This window comes from Mesoplodon mirus, assembly GCF_964341445.2.
Source record: "Mesoplodon mirus genome assembly, chromosome: 3".
Classification (NCBI taxonomy): domain Eukaryota; kingdom Metazoa; phylum Chordata; class Mammalia; order Artiodactyla; family Ziphiidae; genus Mesoplodon; species Mesoplodon mirus.
Genome location: NC_138978.1, coordinates 167,086,350 through 167,104,765, shown reverse-complemented (window position 1 = coordinate 167,104,765; position 18,416 = coordinate 167,086,350). Strand labels below are relative to the sequence as shown.

General features: G+C 42.4%; 1 protein-coding gene across 1 annotated transcript in view; it reads left to right on the top strand.

Moving 5' to 3' along the window:
• Positions 1–18,416, top strand: part of TNN (tenascin N) — a gene marked incomplete at both ends in the record, with an annotated part of 53,706 nt that overhangs the window by 11,825 nt on the left and 23,465 nt on the right. Inside the window, 3 exons of the mRNA XM_082614609.1 lie at positions 4,448–4,711; positions 8,075–8,338; positions 15,904–16,167. Of these exons, the coding sequence (XP_082470735.1) occupies positions 4,448–4,711; positions 8,075–8,338; positions 15,904–16,167 (792 nt within the window). The remainder of the gene's footprint in view (positions 1–4,447; positions 4,712–8,074; positions 8,339–15,903; positions 16,168–18,416) is intronic.

The window sequence follows — 18,416 nt, the reverse complement described above, 5'->3', positions numbered from 1 at the left end:
TCGGTCCTTCTAAAAGCATTGTAAGCATTATTATCCCCATTTCACAGGTGAGAAAATTGAAACCTACAAAGTTTAGGAGATTCAGAGTGAACTAGTAAATGGCATTTGAATTTAGGTTCGCTTTCCAGAAGCAAAGCTAGAAGACAGCAGGAAGGTGGGTTGATCTCTTTGCGTACATTCTCTCCAAATGGTGCCTTTTGAATAATTTTATTGCTACAGTGAAAAGCAGTAGAGGAGACCTGAGAAAACATAGCTACTATAGTCCAGAGGCACCTCTTCCATGAACTCACCTTCAAACCAGTAACATAGGCCCCGTCCCCCCTCTCTGCCTCCAAACCCATAATATCCTCATGGATTTCAGACCTTGGTTGTTCCGTTTTCCACTACGCCAACTGGGTGACTCACAAGTGGCCGTTGTGAGTGGAGAAGGCTGTCCCTAATGCCTGTGGCCATGGGTTGGAGTGTGGACCCGTGCTGTTGGGTTTGCCAGCATAGACTGAGGACAGCTGTGCCCTACCCAATCCTGTGGTGAATCTTGTTATAAAGTGGAATAATCTTTCCTGATGTGTCTATAGCTCTTAATAAGCCTTTTCTGTATCCTCAGTTTTGTAAATTAAATCTCTGACATGGGGCTTACCTTTAGTCCAATACATGCACTCAAAAGTGAATCCTGGGGCTTTCCTGGTGGCTCAGTGGTTGAGAGTCCGCCTGCCGGTGCAGGGGACACGGGTTCGTGCCCCGGTCTGGGAAGATCCCACATGCCGCGGAGTGGCTAGGCCTATGAGCCATGGCCGCTGAGCCTGCGCGTCCGGAGCCTGTGCTCCGCAATGGCTGCCACAACAGTGAGAGGCCCGCAAACCGCAAAAAAAAAAAAAAAAAAAAAAAAAAAAAAAAGTGAATCCTACCTATCAAGCCTCTTAAATCTTGTTTTAAATCTCCCTAAGCTCAGTGGCCCTGAGAAAGGTCCCAGCAGGGCAGCTGGTGCCCAGCAGGTGGGAAGTTGCAGCCTGAGGAGGAAGTTGGGGCCGGGGTGGCAGGGCCTGTCTCCCAGTTGAGGCTGCTGCTGGGACTCCTCTAGGATTTGGCCAGCTACCAAATGGGTATGAGGTATGCCCAGCCCCTGTCTCCCAGAGACAACAGTCTGGCACCATTTCGTCTTTCTAGTTGCCACTCCAAGTTCCAATCCACTAGTGCTTCTGGGTTTCAGGTTGCAAGAAATTTTCAGGTCATACTTTATCTATTTTATTTGTAGTTTAGTATTATCATTCTTAGTTGTAGTCGTAGTTCCATAAGAATAGGCCGATGGCAGTGCCGCTTAGCCTATAGTGGTATAAGGTGGAAATGTGTAGTCTTTGGTAGATAGGACTGGGTTCAGATCTTGGCTCTACCAGTTAATATGTCCAAAAGTAAACCCTTGGTCCCATTCCTCTCCCTAGCTTCTACTGCAAACCCTGCCCTCCCTCAGATCTCCCCAACTCTGTAAATGGTCACCACTTTCGGCAAATTGCTAAAGACCCAAACCAACAAGTCATTATAGCCCACATCAAATTCATGAGCAGATTCTGGCAGCTCTATCTTTGAAATCTCCCCAACCCACTTTCATCTGCCACAGTTGTCCACGTTCCTGTCATCTCATACATAAACTGTTGTAGCAGCTTCCTAGGTGACCTCCACTCTTGACCTGCAATAGTCTGTACTCTCTGCAGCAGCCAGAGGGGTCCTTTTATAAAGCAAGTCAGATCATGTCATTCTCCTGTGAAAACCCCCCAGAAGCTTCTCATCTCATTCAGTGCAAAAGCCAAGTTGTTACAATGACTTTCAAAGGCATCTATTTGCCTCCTCACCTCATTGGCCTCACCTCCAGCCACTCGACCTCCTCACTTACTCTGTCCGGATGCACTGGCCTCCTGCTGTTCCCCAAATATGTGGAGCAGGGTCTTTGAACTTGCTGTTCTCTCTGCCTGGAATGAGGTTGCCCAGATTGCACATGGCCCAATGCCTCATTTCATTTCAGTCTTTGCTCAGCTGTTACCTTCTTGCTGACCCTCCTTCTAAAATCACAAATAGCTTTTGTTCCTCACTTTCTAATTCCTTTACCTTGCCCTATCGGGCTTCCCAATACTATCCCCGCTTGTTTATTGTCTGGCTCTTCCAGGAGAACGTAAGCTCCCTGGTAGAGAGTCTTTATTCTCTTCATTGCTTATACTAGTTTCCTAGGGCTGCTATAACCGAGTACCAAAAACTGGGTGGCTTAAAACAGAAATTGGGTGTCTCACGGTTATAGAGGCTAGAAGTCTGAAATCAAGGTGTCAGCAGGGCCACGCTCTCTCTGACAGCTCAAGACGTTCCTTCTTTGTCTCTTCCAGCCTCTGGTGTTCGTTGGCAATCCTTGCGTTCTTTGACTTGTAGATGAAGCACTGCAATCACATGGCTGTCTTCTTCCTGCATGTCTTCATCTTGTCTTTCCTTGTATGTGTCTGTCTCTGTGTCCAAATTTCCCCCTTTTATAAGCACAGCAGTCATATTGGATCAGGCCCACCCTAATGACCTCATTTTAACTTGATTATCTCTAGAAAGACCCTATTTCTGAATGAGGTCACATGTTGATGTACTTCGGTTTAGCACTTAGATATACCTTTGCAAAGGGTGGGGGACACAACTCATAACACTGCTGAGTCCCCAGCTCCAAGTAGGCACTCAGTGATTGTTTAAAGAATGAGTCAGGGACTACCATTTACTATCTGTGTGACCTTGGTCAAATTATCTAATCTCTCTGAGTCTTGCATATAATTAGTGATCTAAAAATGGTAACCGTTATTAATTTCCCAAATTAGTACATGGAGAATCTGATAAATGCCTCATGTTGTTGCTATGAAGTCTGCTAAAGTAATGTATGAAAAGCACCTGGCACTTAATATGTGGTCAGTAAATGACAGTTGATTTATTAAATAAAATATGTACTGTCTCTGGTGATGGAATGTATTTCATTTCCTTTCACACAAATAAAACATGGCCACTGTGCTTAAGAAAGGTGCATTGTAGCTGACGTTAAAGAATGTAGCTATGTAAAGTTGTAACATCTCTGCTGGAAAACTCTTGGCCAAGAGAACTACAACAAGATGGGGAAGAAGAAAAATGCTTAGGTTTCTGAGAGTAAGAGACTTTTTTGTGTGTCTTTAACCAAAAGGATCCCGGTCTATTTGTAAGTAGGGTTCTCAGGGCAAGCATCTTTATTAGTGACCTTGATGGGTGCACTCAGATGGTTTGCAAATGATAAGAAGCTGGAAAGGAAAGTGGCCATGTTGGATGAAAGACTAAGTTATAAATGGAATCCATAATATAAAATATAACAAGGATAATTGGTATATCCAGGACATGTATTATATGCAAAAAATGGGGGAGATGTAGCTTAATGTGAAGGTTCTTAACCTGTGAGGTACATCAGAATCACCTGTAGAGTTTTGCATACTTGTTTTTAAAATAGAGATGTCAGGGCATATTTCAGACATGCTGAAGTAGACCCTCTGGTGGTGGTACTTAGTAGGTGTCCAATGTTGGCAGAGGTTGAGAGCCCCTGGGGTAACTGGGACAAGTATGAAAAACTTAGAGATTTTTCTGAGATTGTTGGATGAGGCTATGTTATTGGGGGGTAAAGTGTCTGGGACATGGAGGGCATTTTGTTCTGGGTTGGTGCTTCTAGAATATAAAGTCTGCATGAGCAGGGATTTCTGACTATTTTGTTAACTGGTGATTCCTGAGTGCCATCACATGGCCATGGCATGGGATGGATGCTCAGTGAATTGTTGAATGAATGAACTAAGTTTTGGGAATTTTTCTCTGAAAAGGGAAAGACAAGAGCATGTTTAGATGTAAGTGCCAGGTCTAGAAACTCTAAGTTGGAAGTTGGGAAGTTGATAATATAAATTTATAATATAATATAGTATGATATGATATAATATAATTGTTTTTATAAGTTAGAAGTTGGGAAGTTGATAATATAAGTTTATAATATAATATAATTAATATAATATAATAGTTTTTAACGTATAAGTGCATAAATTAGCGAGATGAAGCTGTTTGATTAAAGGAGAATGAGAATTATTCTGAATACTTGCTGGATGGTCTCCAGGAAGAGGAATTAGGTGTATTCTATATGCCACCAAGGGTAGACATACTTGAAGGAGTAATACTTTAAGTGGCCACACTTGGAGGAGTATTCTCTAATGTGCTCAGTGATTATAAAATGGAAGTCCATCAGGAAGACCTTTCTCACCTTAGGGTTCAAGCAGAGGCCAGTTGTCCACCTGTCACAGATGATGGAGAGGGCCTCTTGCATTGCATAGACTATGGAACCAGGTCACCCAGATGCACTCGATCTTGAAACATTCGTGATCATGACCAGCCAGATGCCTTCTCTACTTTTTCTTTCTCATATATTTTTATGAAGAGATTGATAGTCCAACCAATTTGGTCACTGATCGAGTGACAGAAGACACAGCGATGGTCTCCTGGAACCCAGTCCGGGCTGTCATTGATAAGTATGTGGTGCGCTACATCTCCACTGACGGGGAGACGAAGGACACAGCTGTGCACCGGGAGCAGAGAAGCACTGTCCTGACGGGCCTGAAGCCGGGAGAGGTGTACAAAGTCTACGTGTGGGCTGAGAGGGGCAACCAGGAGAGCAAGAAGGCCGACACCAAGGCCCTCACAGGTAACAGAAGGATGGGAGTCTTCTCTCATTCTTACTGTCTCCCACCTCTAAAGAAACAGGTTTCCTCATGGCAAGGAGAAGATTGATTTTTGAATCAGGAGGCTGATGCCCACCTAGCATCAACATTTTTGTTTGCAGGGGTGGGGGTGGGGGTTGCAAAAGCAATCTCAAATTTCATAATTATGAATGTTTTCCTTTTTAACCTCAAGCAAAAGAGACCATCATTTTTATTTGATACAGAAGGTCATACTTATTTGGGTTGGAATTCCATATGCACCTCCCTTAGAGTAGAGGGACACTTTCTAAGTTTCATTTTTTGGACGTTAAAGCTCAAAACATTTGACTGACAGTGAATTTGAATGCTCACCTCAGTTTGCAGTGACTGTACAGGCATGTTGCATGTAATCTGGAGCTCTCTTTCAGACCATGGAAATGGTTTGCTTCCTGAGTCAACATTTACCAATGTACCAATTCTGACTTGAAGCTTTCAGAAACTGTGAGGGCTCCCTTACTCCATCCAGTTGTTCTGCTCGGCTGGGGCCTGCGGGTGTCCTGAGGCTACATGGGGGTGTATCCCAGACATTCCTTCTGCTTAAAACCTCCTCTGGCACTGTCCCTGAGTTCAGAGAAGCCTAATTCTGGAGTCCACTTGAGTTTCCCAACACTTGACAGGAATCATAGAAAACAATTCACTTATTGATTGGCCTTTGTTGTGGACACTTAGTGTAGAGACTCTCAGAGAAGCTGATGATTGGTTAGGAATATGGTTTCAGAAGCTTGACTGTCCAAGTTTTAATTTCAGCTCTACCATTTACTAGCTGAGTGATTTGGGCAAGTTGCTTCACCTCTGTTCCTCAGATTCTTGTCTGTAAAATGGGGCATATGAATGTCTACATCACTGGGTTAGTGTGAGGGTTACATGAGTTAATTCATGTAAGTGCCTGACATAGAGAGTGCTACATAAATGATAGTCATGTTTATTTTTTAAAATGTGTCTTAGTCTGTTCAGGCTGCTATAGCAAAATACCATAGACTGGGTGGCTTAAATTACAGAAATTTATTTTCAGCAGTTCTGGAGCCTGGAAAGTCCCATGATCTGGGTGCCAGTTGGTTCATTTATTGGTGAGAGCTCTCTTCTTGGCTTACAGACGGCCACCTTCTTCCTTACATGGTGGAGAGAGGAAGTTCTGGTCTCCTCTTCTTCTTAGGAAGGCACTAATCCCATTGTGGGGGCCCCCATCCTGATGACCTCTTCTAAACCTAATTACCTCCCAAAGATTCCACTTCCAAATACCATCAAGTTGGAGGTTAGGGCTTCAACGTATAAATTTTTGTGGGGGGACAAAATGTTGATTCAGTGCACAGAAATATTAATCTGCATTTGGCCTTGAATCACTTTGTGTTGCATAGCCTCCTGGGGTCAGATGGGCCTTGTCTCCTCCAGGGGAAGGAGAAGTTGACAGTAAGGATGGTGAGACCTAGTTTGTTTAAAGTCGAGGTCAGGAAACCTTCTGCAAAAGGCCAGATAGTAAATATTTTCAGCTTTGGGGACCATACAGTCTCTGTTGCAACCACTCAATCTGCCATTGAAATGAGAAAACAGCCATAGACAGTATGGAAATGAACTAGCATGACTGTGTTCCAATAAAACTTGACTTATAAAAATAAGCAGTGGGTCAGATTTGGCCCATGAGCTCTAGATTACCAGCTCCTGGTTTATATTACACACAGCCCTCCATTCACTAGGATTTTGAGTGCTGTGAAAAGAAAGAGCATGTGGGTCAACCTTTTTAAGACAGTGGAAGTTGGAATGGAGAAGAGGCTTCCCCTTTCACAGGTGGACATGGTGCAAGTAAAGCACCCCAGATCACGGGGAGCCACTGGGGTGTGGTATTTCTGGGGGTGTCAGGCGCAGATGTAGGCTCTGGGGGTACAAAGGTAAAAGCACAGTTTGTGCTCATATGGCATTCACAATCCTGTGGGTAGAGGAGACAAGTGAAAAAGACAAAGTGCAGCGAGTTATGTTCCAGAGCAAACAAATAACACTGGAAGTATGGGAACCTGAAAAAAAGTGGGAGTAACGGGTCATGGCAGCCTATAGGAATAGGTGACCCCTGAACGGAATCTAGAAGGATGTGCAGCTGTTAGCAGTGGGAGCAGCATATGCAGAGACCGAAGGTGTGGGAATATGACAGGTTGGTTTTCTGTCATGTCTTAATATGCACTTATGTTAATAATGTCATCTTTAGTGGTGTTTATGGTAGGTAGGTCTGTGAGGGGGTAGAGTAGGGAAAGATGAGGCTGGGGCATTGAAGCCAGCATAGAATCCCAGGGTAATTTGTTTGTCCTTTCATGTCAGCTGTCTGTGTGTCTTTCATGTCAGGTGTCCTGTGCTCCTTCTAGCAGGGCCTGCCTTGGCTGTGTATCCCACTGAGCTGGCCTGGCCGAGCTGGCAAGTGATGGTGCACAGGTTTGAAATGCAGCTGCTATCACAGAAAGCTCAGTTTTTCAAGGAGGTGGTTTTTGAAACAAGATCATAAGGGCATGCTAATCATTGCACCCAATTCCTTGTTTTTCTGACTTTTTAAGAGTTTACATTTTTGAGGAGAAAGTGATATTTCATACCTCAAGTGACATTAGTAATAAAAAAGAGCTCATCTTTCAGCACTTACTGTGCAATATCTCAAGTACTATTCACCATAACCCAGAAGTAGGTACTGATAGTTCCTTCTTTGTAGAGATGAGGAGACCAAGACTTAAGCTATACAGTTTGTCCAGAGTTAGTAACCAGGAAATAGTGTAGCCCACATTTCAACCCAGTTTAACTGCCTAGAAACCCAGACAGATTCTACAAGTAGGATTATTTTTATCAGCCTAGACCTCAAATACCTTCACTTTAAAAGTCTCCCATTTCTCTGGCCTCAGACATAATGTTTTATATGGAAAGAACTGACAGGTCCTACTTCTGGGATATTTTTCTTCCAAAAGAAAATATTAGAGCAGATGCACAGATTTATTGAAGTATAATTGCTTTCAGATACAAGGAGCCAGGAACTAAAAGAGTATATTATGTAAACCCAGGGTAAAGGAGAAATTTGTATATGAAGATGAATTCTTTTTATCCAAAGGCAACTTGTGGAAAAAGTTTATAGAGTTGAGACTGAATATTGGCTTCGTCTGAATGCAAATAGCTCATTCTTGGAAATTTCAGACCACTTGCTTAATTAAACCCTTAAGTTATCCAAACGATTGGCATATAACAGACTCTGAAATTTGTTGAGGTCATCATTTTGGTTGTTTGTGTGCTGGCCTTTCACGAATTACAGAGTTGGCAAATGATACACTCCTTCTTCTCTGTTAAAGAAATTGACAGCCCCCAAAACCTGGTGACCGACGGGGTGACAGAGAACACGGCCACCGTCTCCTGGGACCCAGTGCAGGCCGTGATTGACAGGTACCTGGTGCGCTACACCTCTGCTGACGGAGACTCCCGGGAGGTTCCGGTGGGGAAGGAGAAGAGCAGCACCGTCCTGACAGGCCTGAGGCCGGGCGTGGAGTACACGGTGCACGTGTGGGCCCAGAAGGGGGACCGGGAGAGCAGGAAGGCCGACACCACGGCCCCGACAGGTAATGGAACATGCATCATCACTGTGTCACTGCTAAGCTGATGTCCGTCTAGGTTGGTTTTCCTTCTCTGACCTTGGCTGAAAGGGAGGCTCAAGGATGAGCAGGCTGGTATCCTTGCATAGTAAATTGTGTACCCCTTTCTTCCATTGAATGGCTTCTCTTAGAATGCATAGCTTGTCCTGTTTGGTTAAAGACCAAAGCTTGGTATTTAAACATTGACATTATTGCTCATTGTCCTTTGTTCTCTGCCTGTGCACCTGCTTTGTTATTAACGCCTAAAGCCTTCCCCTTCATAAAGGATAAATATGAAGAAAGCACATGCTGAGGGATGGTTGATCCAAAACCAAATTTTCTTCACTCCTCACTGGTTTAAAACCTTTCTGCGAAAGACTGACAATAACAAAGCCAAAACAATTAAGAAAATGGTAATAGGAACATACATATCAATAACTACCTTAAATGTAAATGGATTAAATGCTCCAACCAAAAGACATAGATGGGCTGAATGGATACAAAAACAAGACCCGTATATATGCTGTCTACAAGAGACCCACTTCAGACCTAGGGACACGTACAGACTGAAAGTGAGGGGATGGAAAAAGATATTCCATGCAAATGGAAATCAAGAGAAAGCTGGAGTAGCAATTCTCATATCAGACAAAATAGACTTTAAAATAAAGACTATTCCAAGAGACAAAGAAGGACACTACATAATGATCAAGGGATCAATCCAAGAAGATGATATAACAATTGTAAATGTTTATGCACCCAACACAGGAGCACCTCAATACATAAGGCAAATGCTAACAGCCATAAAAGGGGAAATTGACAGTAACACAATCAGTAGGGGACTTTAACATCCCACTTTCACCAATAAACAGATAATCCAAAATGAAAATAAATAAGGAAACACAAGCTTTAAATGATACATTAAACAAGATGGAGTTAATTGATATTTATAGCATATTCCATCCAAAAACAACAGAATACATTTTCTTCTCAAGTGCTCATGGAACATTCTCCAGGATAGATCATATCTTGGGTCACAAATCAAGCCTTGGTAAATTTAAGAAAATTGAAATCGTATCAAGTATCTTTTCCGACCACAACACTATGAGACTGGATATCAATTACAGGAAAAAAATCTGTAAAAAATAAAAACACATGGAGGCTACACAATACACTACTTAATAACCAAGAGATCACTGAAGAAATCAAAGAGGAAATTTAAAAATACCTAGAAACAAATGACAATGAAAACACGACAACCCAAAACCTATAGGATGCAGCAAAAGCAGTTCTAAGAGGGAAGTTTATAGCAATACAGTCCTACCTCAAGAAACAAGAAACATCTCAAATAAATATAACCTTACACCTAAAGCAATTAGAAAAAGAAGAAGAAAAAACCCCAAAGTTAGTAGAAGGAAAGAAATCATAAAGATCAGATCGGAAAAAAAAGAAATGAAGGAAACAATAGCAAAGATCAATAAAACTAAAAGCTGGTTCTTTGAGAAGATAAATAAAATTGATAAATCATTAGCCAGACTCGTCAAGAAAAAAAGGGAGAAGACTCAAATCAATAAAATTAGAAATGAAAAAGAAATAACAACTGACACTGAAGAAATACAAAGGATCATGAGAGCTTACTACAAGCACCTAAAGCTTACTAAAATGGACAACCTGGAAGAAATGGACAAATTCCTAGAAAAGCAAAACCTTCCAAGACTGAACCAGGAAGAAATAGAAAATATAAAAAGACTAATCACAAGCACTGAAATTGAGACTGTGATTAAAAATCTTCCAACAAACAAAAACCCAGGACCAGATGGCTTCACAGGTAAATTCTATCAAATATTTAGAGAAGAGCTAACACCCATCCTTCTCAAACTCTTCCAAGATATAGTAGAGGGAGGAACACTCCCAAACTCATTCTATGAGGCCACCACCACCCTGATACCAAAACCAGACAAAAATGTCACAAAGAAAGAAAACTACAGGCCAATATCATTGATTAACATAGATGCAAAAATCCTCAATAGAATACTAGCAAACAGAATCCAACAGCACATTAAAAGGATCATACACCATGATCAAGTGGGTTTTATTCCAGGAATGCAAGGTTTCTTCAATATATACAAATCAATCAATGTGATAAACCATATTAACAAATTGAAGGAGAAAAACCATATGATCATCTCAATAGATGCAGAAAAAGCTTTCGACAAAATTCAACACCCATTTATGATAAAAACCCTCCAGAAAGTAGGCATAGAGGGAACTTACCTCAACAAAATAAAGATCATATATGACAAACCCATAGCTAACATCATTTCAGTGGTGAAAAACTGAAACCATTTCCTCTAAGATCAGGAACAAGACAAGGTTGTCCACTCTCACCACTAGTATTCAACATAGTTTTGGAAGTTTTAGCCACAGCAATCATAGAAGAAAAAGAAATAAAAGGAATCCAAATAGGAAAAGAAGAAGTAAAGCTGTCATTGTTTGCAGATGACATGATACTATACATAGAGAATCCTAAACATGCTACCAGAAAACTACTGGGGCTAATCAATGAATTTGGTAAAGTAGCAGGATACAAAATTAATGCACAGAAATCTCTTGCAGTCCTGTATACATTCATCATTTTTCAATGATGAAAAATCTGAAAGAGAAATTAAGGAAACACACCCATTTACCATTGCAACAAAAAGAATAAAATACCTAGGAATAAACCTACCTAAGGAGACAAAAGACCTGTGTGCAGAAAACTATAAGACACTGATGAAAGAAATTAAAGATGATACAAACAGATGGAGAGATATACCATGTTCTTGGATTGGAAGAATAAACATTGTGATAATGACTATACTACCCAAAGCAATCTAGAGATTCAATGCAATCCCTATCAAACTACCAGTAGCATTTTTCACAGAACTAGAACAAAAAATTTCAAAATATATATGGAAACACGAAAGATCCTGAATAGCCAAAGCAATCTTGAGAATGAAAAATGGAGCTGGAGGAATCAGGCTCCCTGACTTCAGACTATACTACAAAGCTACAGTAATCAAGACAGTATGGTACTGTCACAAAAACAGAAATATAGATCAGTGGAACAGGATAGAAAGCCCAGAGAAAAACCCACGCACATATGGTCACCTTATCTTTGATAAAGGAGGCAAGAATATACAATGGAGAAAAGACAGCCTCTTCAATAAGTGGTGCTGGGAAAACTGGACAGGTACATGGAAAAGAATGAAATTAGAACATTCCCCAACCCCATACACAAAAATAAACTCAAAATGGATTAAAGACCTAAATGTAAGGGCAGACACTGTAAAACTCTTAGAGGAAAACAGGCAGAACACTCTATGACATAAATCACAGCAAGATCCTTTTTGACCCACCTCCTAGAGAAATGGAAATAAAAACAACAACAAATGGGACCTAATGAAACTTAAAAGCTTTTGCACAGCAAAGGACACCGTAAGATGAAAAGACAACCCTCAGAATGGAAGAAAATATTTGCAAACGAAGCAGTGGACAAAGGATTAATCTCCAAAATATACAAGCAGCTCATACAGCTCAAATCAAAAAAACAAACAAACAAATTCAAAAATGGTCAGAAAACCTAAATAGACATTTCTCCAGAGAAGATATACAGATTGCCAAAAAACACATGAAAAGATGCTGAACATCACTAATCATTAGAGAAATGCAAATCAACACTACAATGAGGTATCATCTCACACTGGTCAGAATGGCCATCATCAAAAATCTACAAACAATAAATGCTGGTGAGGGTGTGGAGAAAAGGGCACCTTCTTGCACTGTTGGTGGGAATGTAAATTGATACAGCCACTATGGAGAACAGTATAGAGGTTCCTTAAAAAACTAAAAATAGAACTACCATATGACCCAGCAATCCCACTACTAGGCATATACCCTGAGAAAACCATGATTCAAAAAGAATCATGTACCATAGTGTTCATTGCAGCTCTATTTACAATAGCCAGGACATGGAAGCAACCTAAGTGTCCATTGACAGATGAATGGATCAAGATGTGGCACATATATACAATGGAATATTACTCAGCCCTAAAAATAAATGAAATTGAGTTATTTGTAGTGAGGTGGATGGATCTAGAGACTGTCATACAGAATGAAGTAAGTCAGAAAGAGAAAAACAAATACCATATGCTAACACATATATATGGAATCTACAAAAAAAAAAAAAAAAGGTTCTGAAGAACCTCGGGCCAGGACAGGAATAAAGGCGCAGATGTAGAGAATGGACTTGAGGACACGGGGAGAGGGAAGGGTAAACTGGGACGAAGTGAGAGAGTGGCATTGATATATATATACACTACCAAATGTAAAATAGCTAGTGGGAAGCAGCCACATAGCACAGGGAGATCAGCTCGGTGCTTTGTGTCCACCTAGAGGGATGGGAAAGGGAGGGTGGGAGGGAGATGCAAGAGGGAAGGGATATGGGGATATATGTATATGTATGGCTGATTCAGTTTGTTATACAGCAGAAACTAACACACCATTGTAAAGCAATTGTACTCCAATAAAGATGTTAAATAAATAAATAAAGCCTTTCTGTGGTGCTTATTTTTGTTTCTCCTCTTTGGATGAGCGTTTTATGCAGAAATAATAACGTTTTATTAGCTCAAACTAAGCAAATGTCTAGTCACTTTTAGCATCCAATATGTATCATTTTAGTAATTAAGATGTCTACATCCATGTAATTGTACATACTTTATGTAACTTTAAACCTGCTCCTCTCCATCAGCTTGGGCTATTTGCCTGCTGTTGAAGGGGGCGTGCTCGGCTTCTCTTGTATTTCCAGTCCATTCTTTAAGCACTGTCCTTCCAGAGTGCTAACTCGAGTTCCTGACCCATTTATGTTTGGTACGTGGGAAGTAAGGGGTGTCGGGAGGAGGAGAGGTGAGGGATCTTGCTTGACAGTAATAGTCACAGCTGGCTTGGGTCTGTCATGGGGCCTAACAAGGGTTAAAACTAACTTTTCCTTCACGGAACACTTCCTTGTGTTCTTCAGAGACACCTCATCTGTCCTCTTTCACTGTAGTGATTCTGTAGATACATGCATGTCTCCTACTGGTCTCCTACTCCCCTCTGCCCATACATCTGGGGGTGCCCTCCTGTGCCCTTCTCTGGTGAGGGGTGAGGTGACCCCACCTCACCCCTCTGGGTGATCCTCTTGGACAGCTTCTAAAACAGTCCCAGGTGGGCTTTCCTTTCTTCGGCCCACATCTGGTCCATGGGGAACAGACATGCATCCTTTGTCCATGCAACCAGATGTATGGGTCTGTTGCAATGCTGCAGCCTCTTGTTGCTCTGCAGCAGCACAGCCAGCTATTTTCTCACCTCTCAGATATTTTAGGCACATGTCAGACACCAGCCCACGGTGTTCCCCAAGCTTTGGGCATGGTTTCTCAACCTTGGCACTGTTGATAATTCTTTGTTGCAGGGGTCTGTCTTGTGCATTGTAAGATGTTTAGCAGCATCCCTGACCTCCACCCATTTGATGCCATGAGCCTCCCCATTCCACACTGAACTGAGAGAACCAAAAATATCTTCAGACATTGCTGATCACCCCTGGTTGAGAACTTTTGCTCTGGAGTATATATAAGTAGCTCTGTAAGGGATCCCATTGCAACTGCTTATTCGAGGCTTGGCTCTCACCCATGGGACTCACGGCGTAACTCTCTCCAAAGAAATCCACTCTTTTAAGTCCCACCTGTTTGTACTCTCCAGCCTCTTTCGTAGTCTGGAATTGGTTGGTCAATCAAAGGCCACAAAACTGTTGGTCCTGCCTTGGCTGTGGGCCCTCAGGTTGGAAAGTAAATACCAGTTTTCTTGGGGGTCACAGCCTAAACCAAGATAAGAATAGACCCACTTGAACATACCATTGCATATATGTGATAGGACCTTAGGGTAGTGGCTTTTGCAATGAACTATAGGCATACCTCAGAGATGTTGTGAGTTCAGTTCCAGACGAACACAATAAAGTGAACATCACAATATAGAAAGTCACATGAATTTTTTGTTTCCCAGTACATATAAAAGTTGCATTTACATTGCACTACATCTATTGAGTGTGCCATAGTGTTATGTCTAAAAAAGTATATAGCTTAATTTAAAAATATTTTATTGCTAAAAAATGTTAATCATCATGTAAACCTTCAGCAAATTGTAGTAACATCAAAGATCACTGATCACAGATTACCATAACAAATAAAATAATAATGAAAAAGTTTGAAATATTATGAGAATTACCAAAATGTGACACAGAGACACAAAGTGAGCAAACGCTATTGGCACATGCAGAATAGTGCCAGTAGACTTGCTGGATACAGGGTTGCCACAAACTCAATTTGTAAGAAGTGCAACATCTTTGATGCATAATAAAGAGAAGCACAATAAAATGAGGTATGCCTGTATGTGGAACAAAGAAACACTATTATTTTCTTGGTGAATACATATTCAGACACCTTCCCTGTGTGTAGTATGGAGGAACATAATCCTGTACATTCATAAAATATCAACAAACTGATATCATTTAAAATAGCTTATGGTCATTGGACATCCACTCTGTGCCCGGAGCTGTCGTAAGGGGCATGTTATTAACTCACATAATACCCATCTCTACAGGGTATACAATAATATTATTTCCGCCTGCTTTTTTTTCCTATAAGCACTGTGATATTTTAATATTTTCAAGGCCCCTTTCTTACTTACTTGTTTATTTATCTTTGGCTGCATTGGGGCTTCATTGCTGCGCACGGGCTTTCTCTAGTTGCGGCGAGTGGAGGCTACTCTTTGTTGCGGTGCGCAGGCTTCTCATTGCGGTGGCTTCTCTTGTAGCAGAGCACGGGCTCTAGGCATGCAGGCTTCAGTAGTTGTGGCATGCGGACTCAGTAGTTGTGGCGCCCAGGCTTAGTTGCTCTGCAGCATGTGGGATCTTCCCGGACCAGGGCTCGAACCCGTGTTCCCTGCATTGGCAGGCGGATTCTTAACCACTGCACCACCAGGGAAGCCCTCAAGGCCCCTTTCTACATGACATTTTTTGTCTCGGTTTTCAGAACTACTCAGAGAGATATGTACAATAACTATTAACAACTCAATGTTATGAATGCAGAGAAGTGAAGTGCCTTGCCCAAGTTCACAAAACAAGTTAGTAATTTATGAAATAAGATGCATGCGTGGAACATTCGTTCTCGAAGGTACCTTGGAGTCCATCCAACCTGAAGTCCAGATTTACAGATCAAGAAACTGAAGCCCAGCCAGAGGCAGCAGAGTTGTCCAGGGCCACAGCTCTTCTGACTCTGGTCCTACTGCTCATTCTGCTGTCCTGTTCTGCCTCCTTGAAAACCCACAAGTCCAGATGTAGAAAGAGGTCTACACCCATGAAACAATTGAAAACTGACATGCGAGATAGGAAGATTCTAAGGAAAGGAAGCTGCCCCAGCCCAAACAGCATGGCCACAAGATCTCACTCTAGTAACAGTGTTTATTGATCCTCATTTTCCTTTCAGACATTGACAGCCCCAAAAACCTGGTGACTGACCAGGTGACAGAGAACACGGCCACCATCTCCTGGGACCCAGTGCAGGCCGTGATTGACAGGTACCTGGTGTGCTACACCTCTGCTGACGGAGACTCCGGGGAGGTTCCCGTGGGCAAGGAGAAGAGCAGCACCGTCCTGACGGGCCTGAGGCCGGGCGTGGAGTACACGGTGCACGTGTGGGCCCAGAAGGGGGACCGGGAGAGCAGGAAGGCTGACACCACGGCCCCGACAGGTAACGGGAGAGAAGAGAAAAGCAAACTAGGGTTTTTACTGTGGGCTGATCTACTACTGTTGAATTATGGCACTGCTGCTTTTGTGGCCCATGACCTCAAGGACTGTAGACTATTTTAGGAGAGTTTGCTGTAAAAAAAACTCTGTTCACTAAAGAAAGAACAAAGCACAGTAATGGGTTCAGTACTGAGCAGTTCCATGAATGTCTTAAAACTATTTTCCAAAGTCTGTGTTTTTAATCAGTTATAGGAAATCATAGGGAATAAGGTAAAGCCAATATAAAATTCTTAAAAACACTGGGTTAAAGTACTTTTTTGTGGCAAGCTATTTTATTTTTTACTTAATATATGGTGCTTAGTTTAAAGGAACAAGTGTTACCCTTGGCAGCTGGAGCTCTGTGTTCATTTCAACATGTAGCTAAATTTTTTTTTTTTTTATCGCGGTACGTGGGCCTCTCACTGTTTTGGCCTCTTGCGTTGCAGAGCACAGGCTCCGACACATAGGCTCAGCGGCCATGGCTCACGGGCCTAGCCGCTCCGAGGCATGTGGGATCTTCCCTGACCGGGGCACGAACCCGTGGCCTCTGCATCGGCAGGCGGACTCTCAACCACTGTGCCACCAGGGAAGCCCCCTGTAGCTAAATTTTAATGAACGTTTATAAGTGCCAGGTCTGGGCTACAGCAGTGAACAAAATAAATACGCTTCCTACTCTCTTGAAGTCCAGTGGGAAAGACAATCAACAAGCAAACACATTTATAAGTATAAATTATTAATAAGTTCTATGAACAAGATAAACATGGTGTAGGTGTAGAGAATAACAGGGCAAGGATGGAATGGGGGAGCAATAGTTAAGATACACATTGACAGAAACACCCAAATAACAGTGGCTTAAATAAGAAAGAAGTTTATTTCTCTCTTGTGGAATGGTCAGAGTGTAAGGGACCAAGGCTGATAGGGTAGCTCCATGGTACAGGAGGCCTATGCTCCTTCCGTATTGTTGCTCAGCCATTCCTAGGGAGTTGCCTGTATCTACATGGTCATCACCTATCCTCACTCCAGCCAGTGGAAAGGGGTAATGGAAAGGGAAGAGCATGACTGCACTGCACACATCACTTCTCACATTCCACCGGCCAGATCCAAGACACAGTGCCAGACCTCAGTACAAGGGGGGCTGGGAAATGAAGTCTTTAGCTGGAGGGCCACGTGCCCAGCTTACAATTCTGTTTTACTATCCCACCCAACACAGTGGCCACTAGCTACATGTGGCTCTTTAAATTTTGTTTTCTTTTTTTTGCGGTATGCAGGTCTCTCACTGTTGTGGCCTCTCCCATTGCGGAGCACAGGCTCCGGACACGCAGGCCCAGCGGCCATGGCTCACGGGCCCAGCCGCTCCACGGCATGTGGGATCTTCCCGGACTGGGACACGAACTCGTGTCTCCTGCATCGGCAGGGGGACTCTCAACCAGTGCGCCACCAGGGAAGCCCCAAATTTTAATTAATTAACAAAAATTTAAAAATTATTCCCTCAGTCATACTAGCCACATTTCCAATAGTCAGTAGCCACATGTGACTAATTGCTACTGTATTGGGCAGTGCAGATTATGGACTATTCCCATCGTTGCAGAGAGATCTGTTGGGCAGTGTGCTTGCAGAGGAAGGGGAGAATATGTATTGGGGAAAACTAGCCGTTTTGGGAAGAATATGTGTGATGGCCCTGAGCTGGAACAGCATGAGATGGTTGAAGAACTGAAAGGAGGCTGGTGTCACTGGAGCATTGAGGATGGGAGAGAAAGTGGCATGAGACGATGGGGGAAGGAGGAAGGGTCAGATCACACAAGACCACACGGTGCTTCAAAGAGGGAGCGTGCTACACTTATTAGAAGAAGAGTGGCATGATGCGATATTCATTGTTAAACAGTTATTCACGCCAGAGTGAGGAGAATAAATGGAAGAGATGATAAGGGTAGAAGGGGGAAGTTTAATAAAGTCGGGGGAGAGGTGGTGATGATTTGGACAAGTGTGATGGCAGTAGGGATGAGAAAAAGGGATATCTGGGCACATATTTTGGAGGCATAAATGACAGTATTTGTTGATGGATGAGGTGTGGGACGGGAAGAAAGTGAGGGACCAAGTATGACCTGTGTTTCTGACTTGAGTAACATGGAAGATTGGGGCATCATCTTCTGAGCAATAACTAGGTTTGAGGAGGAACGTTAAGACGTTTAGATATTTGAGCTTGAGATACTCATG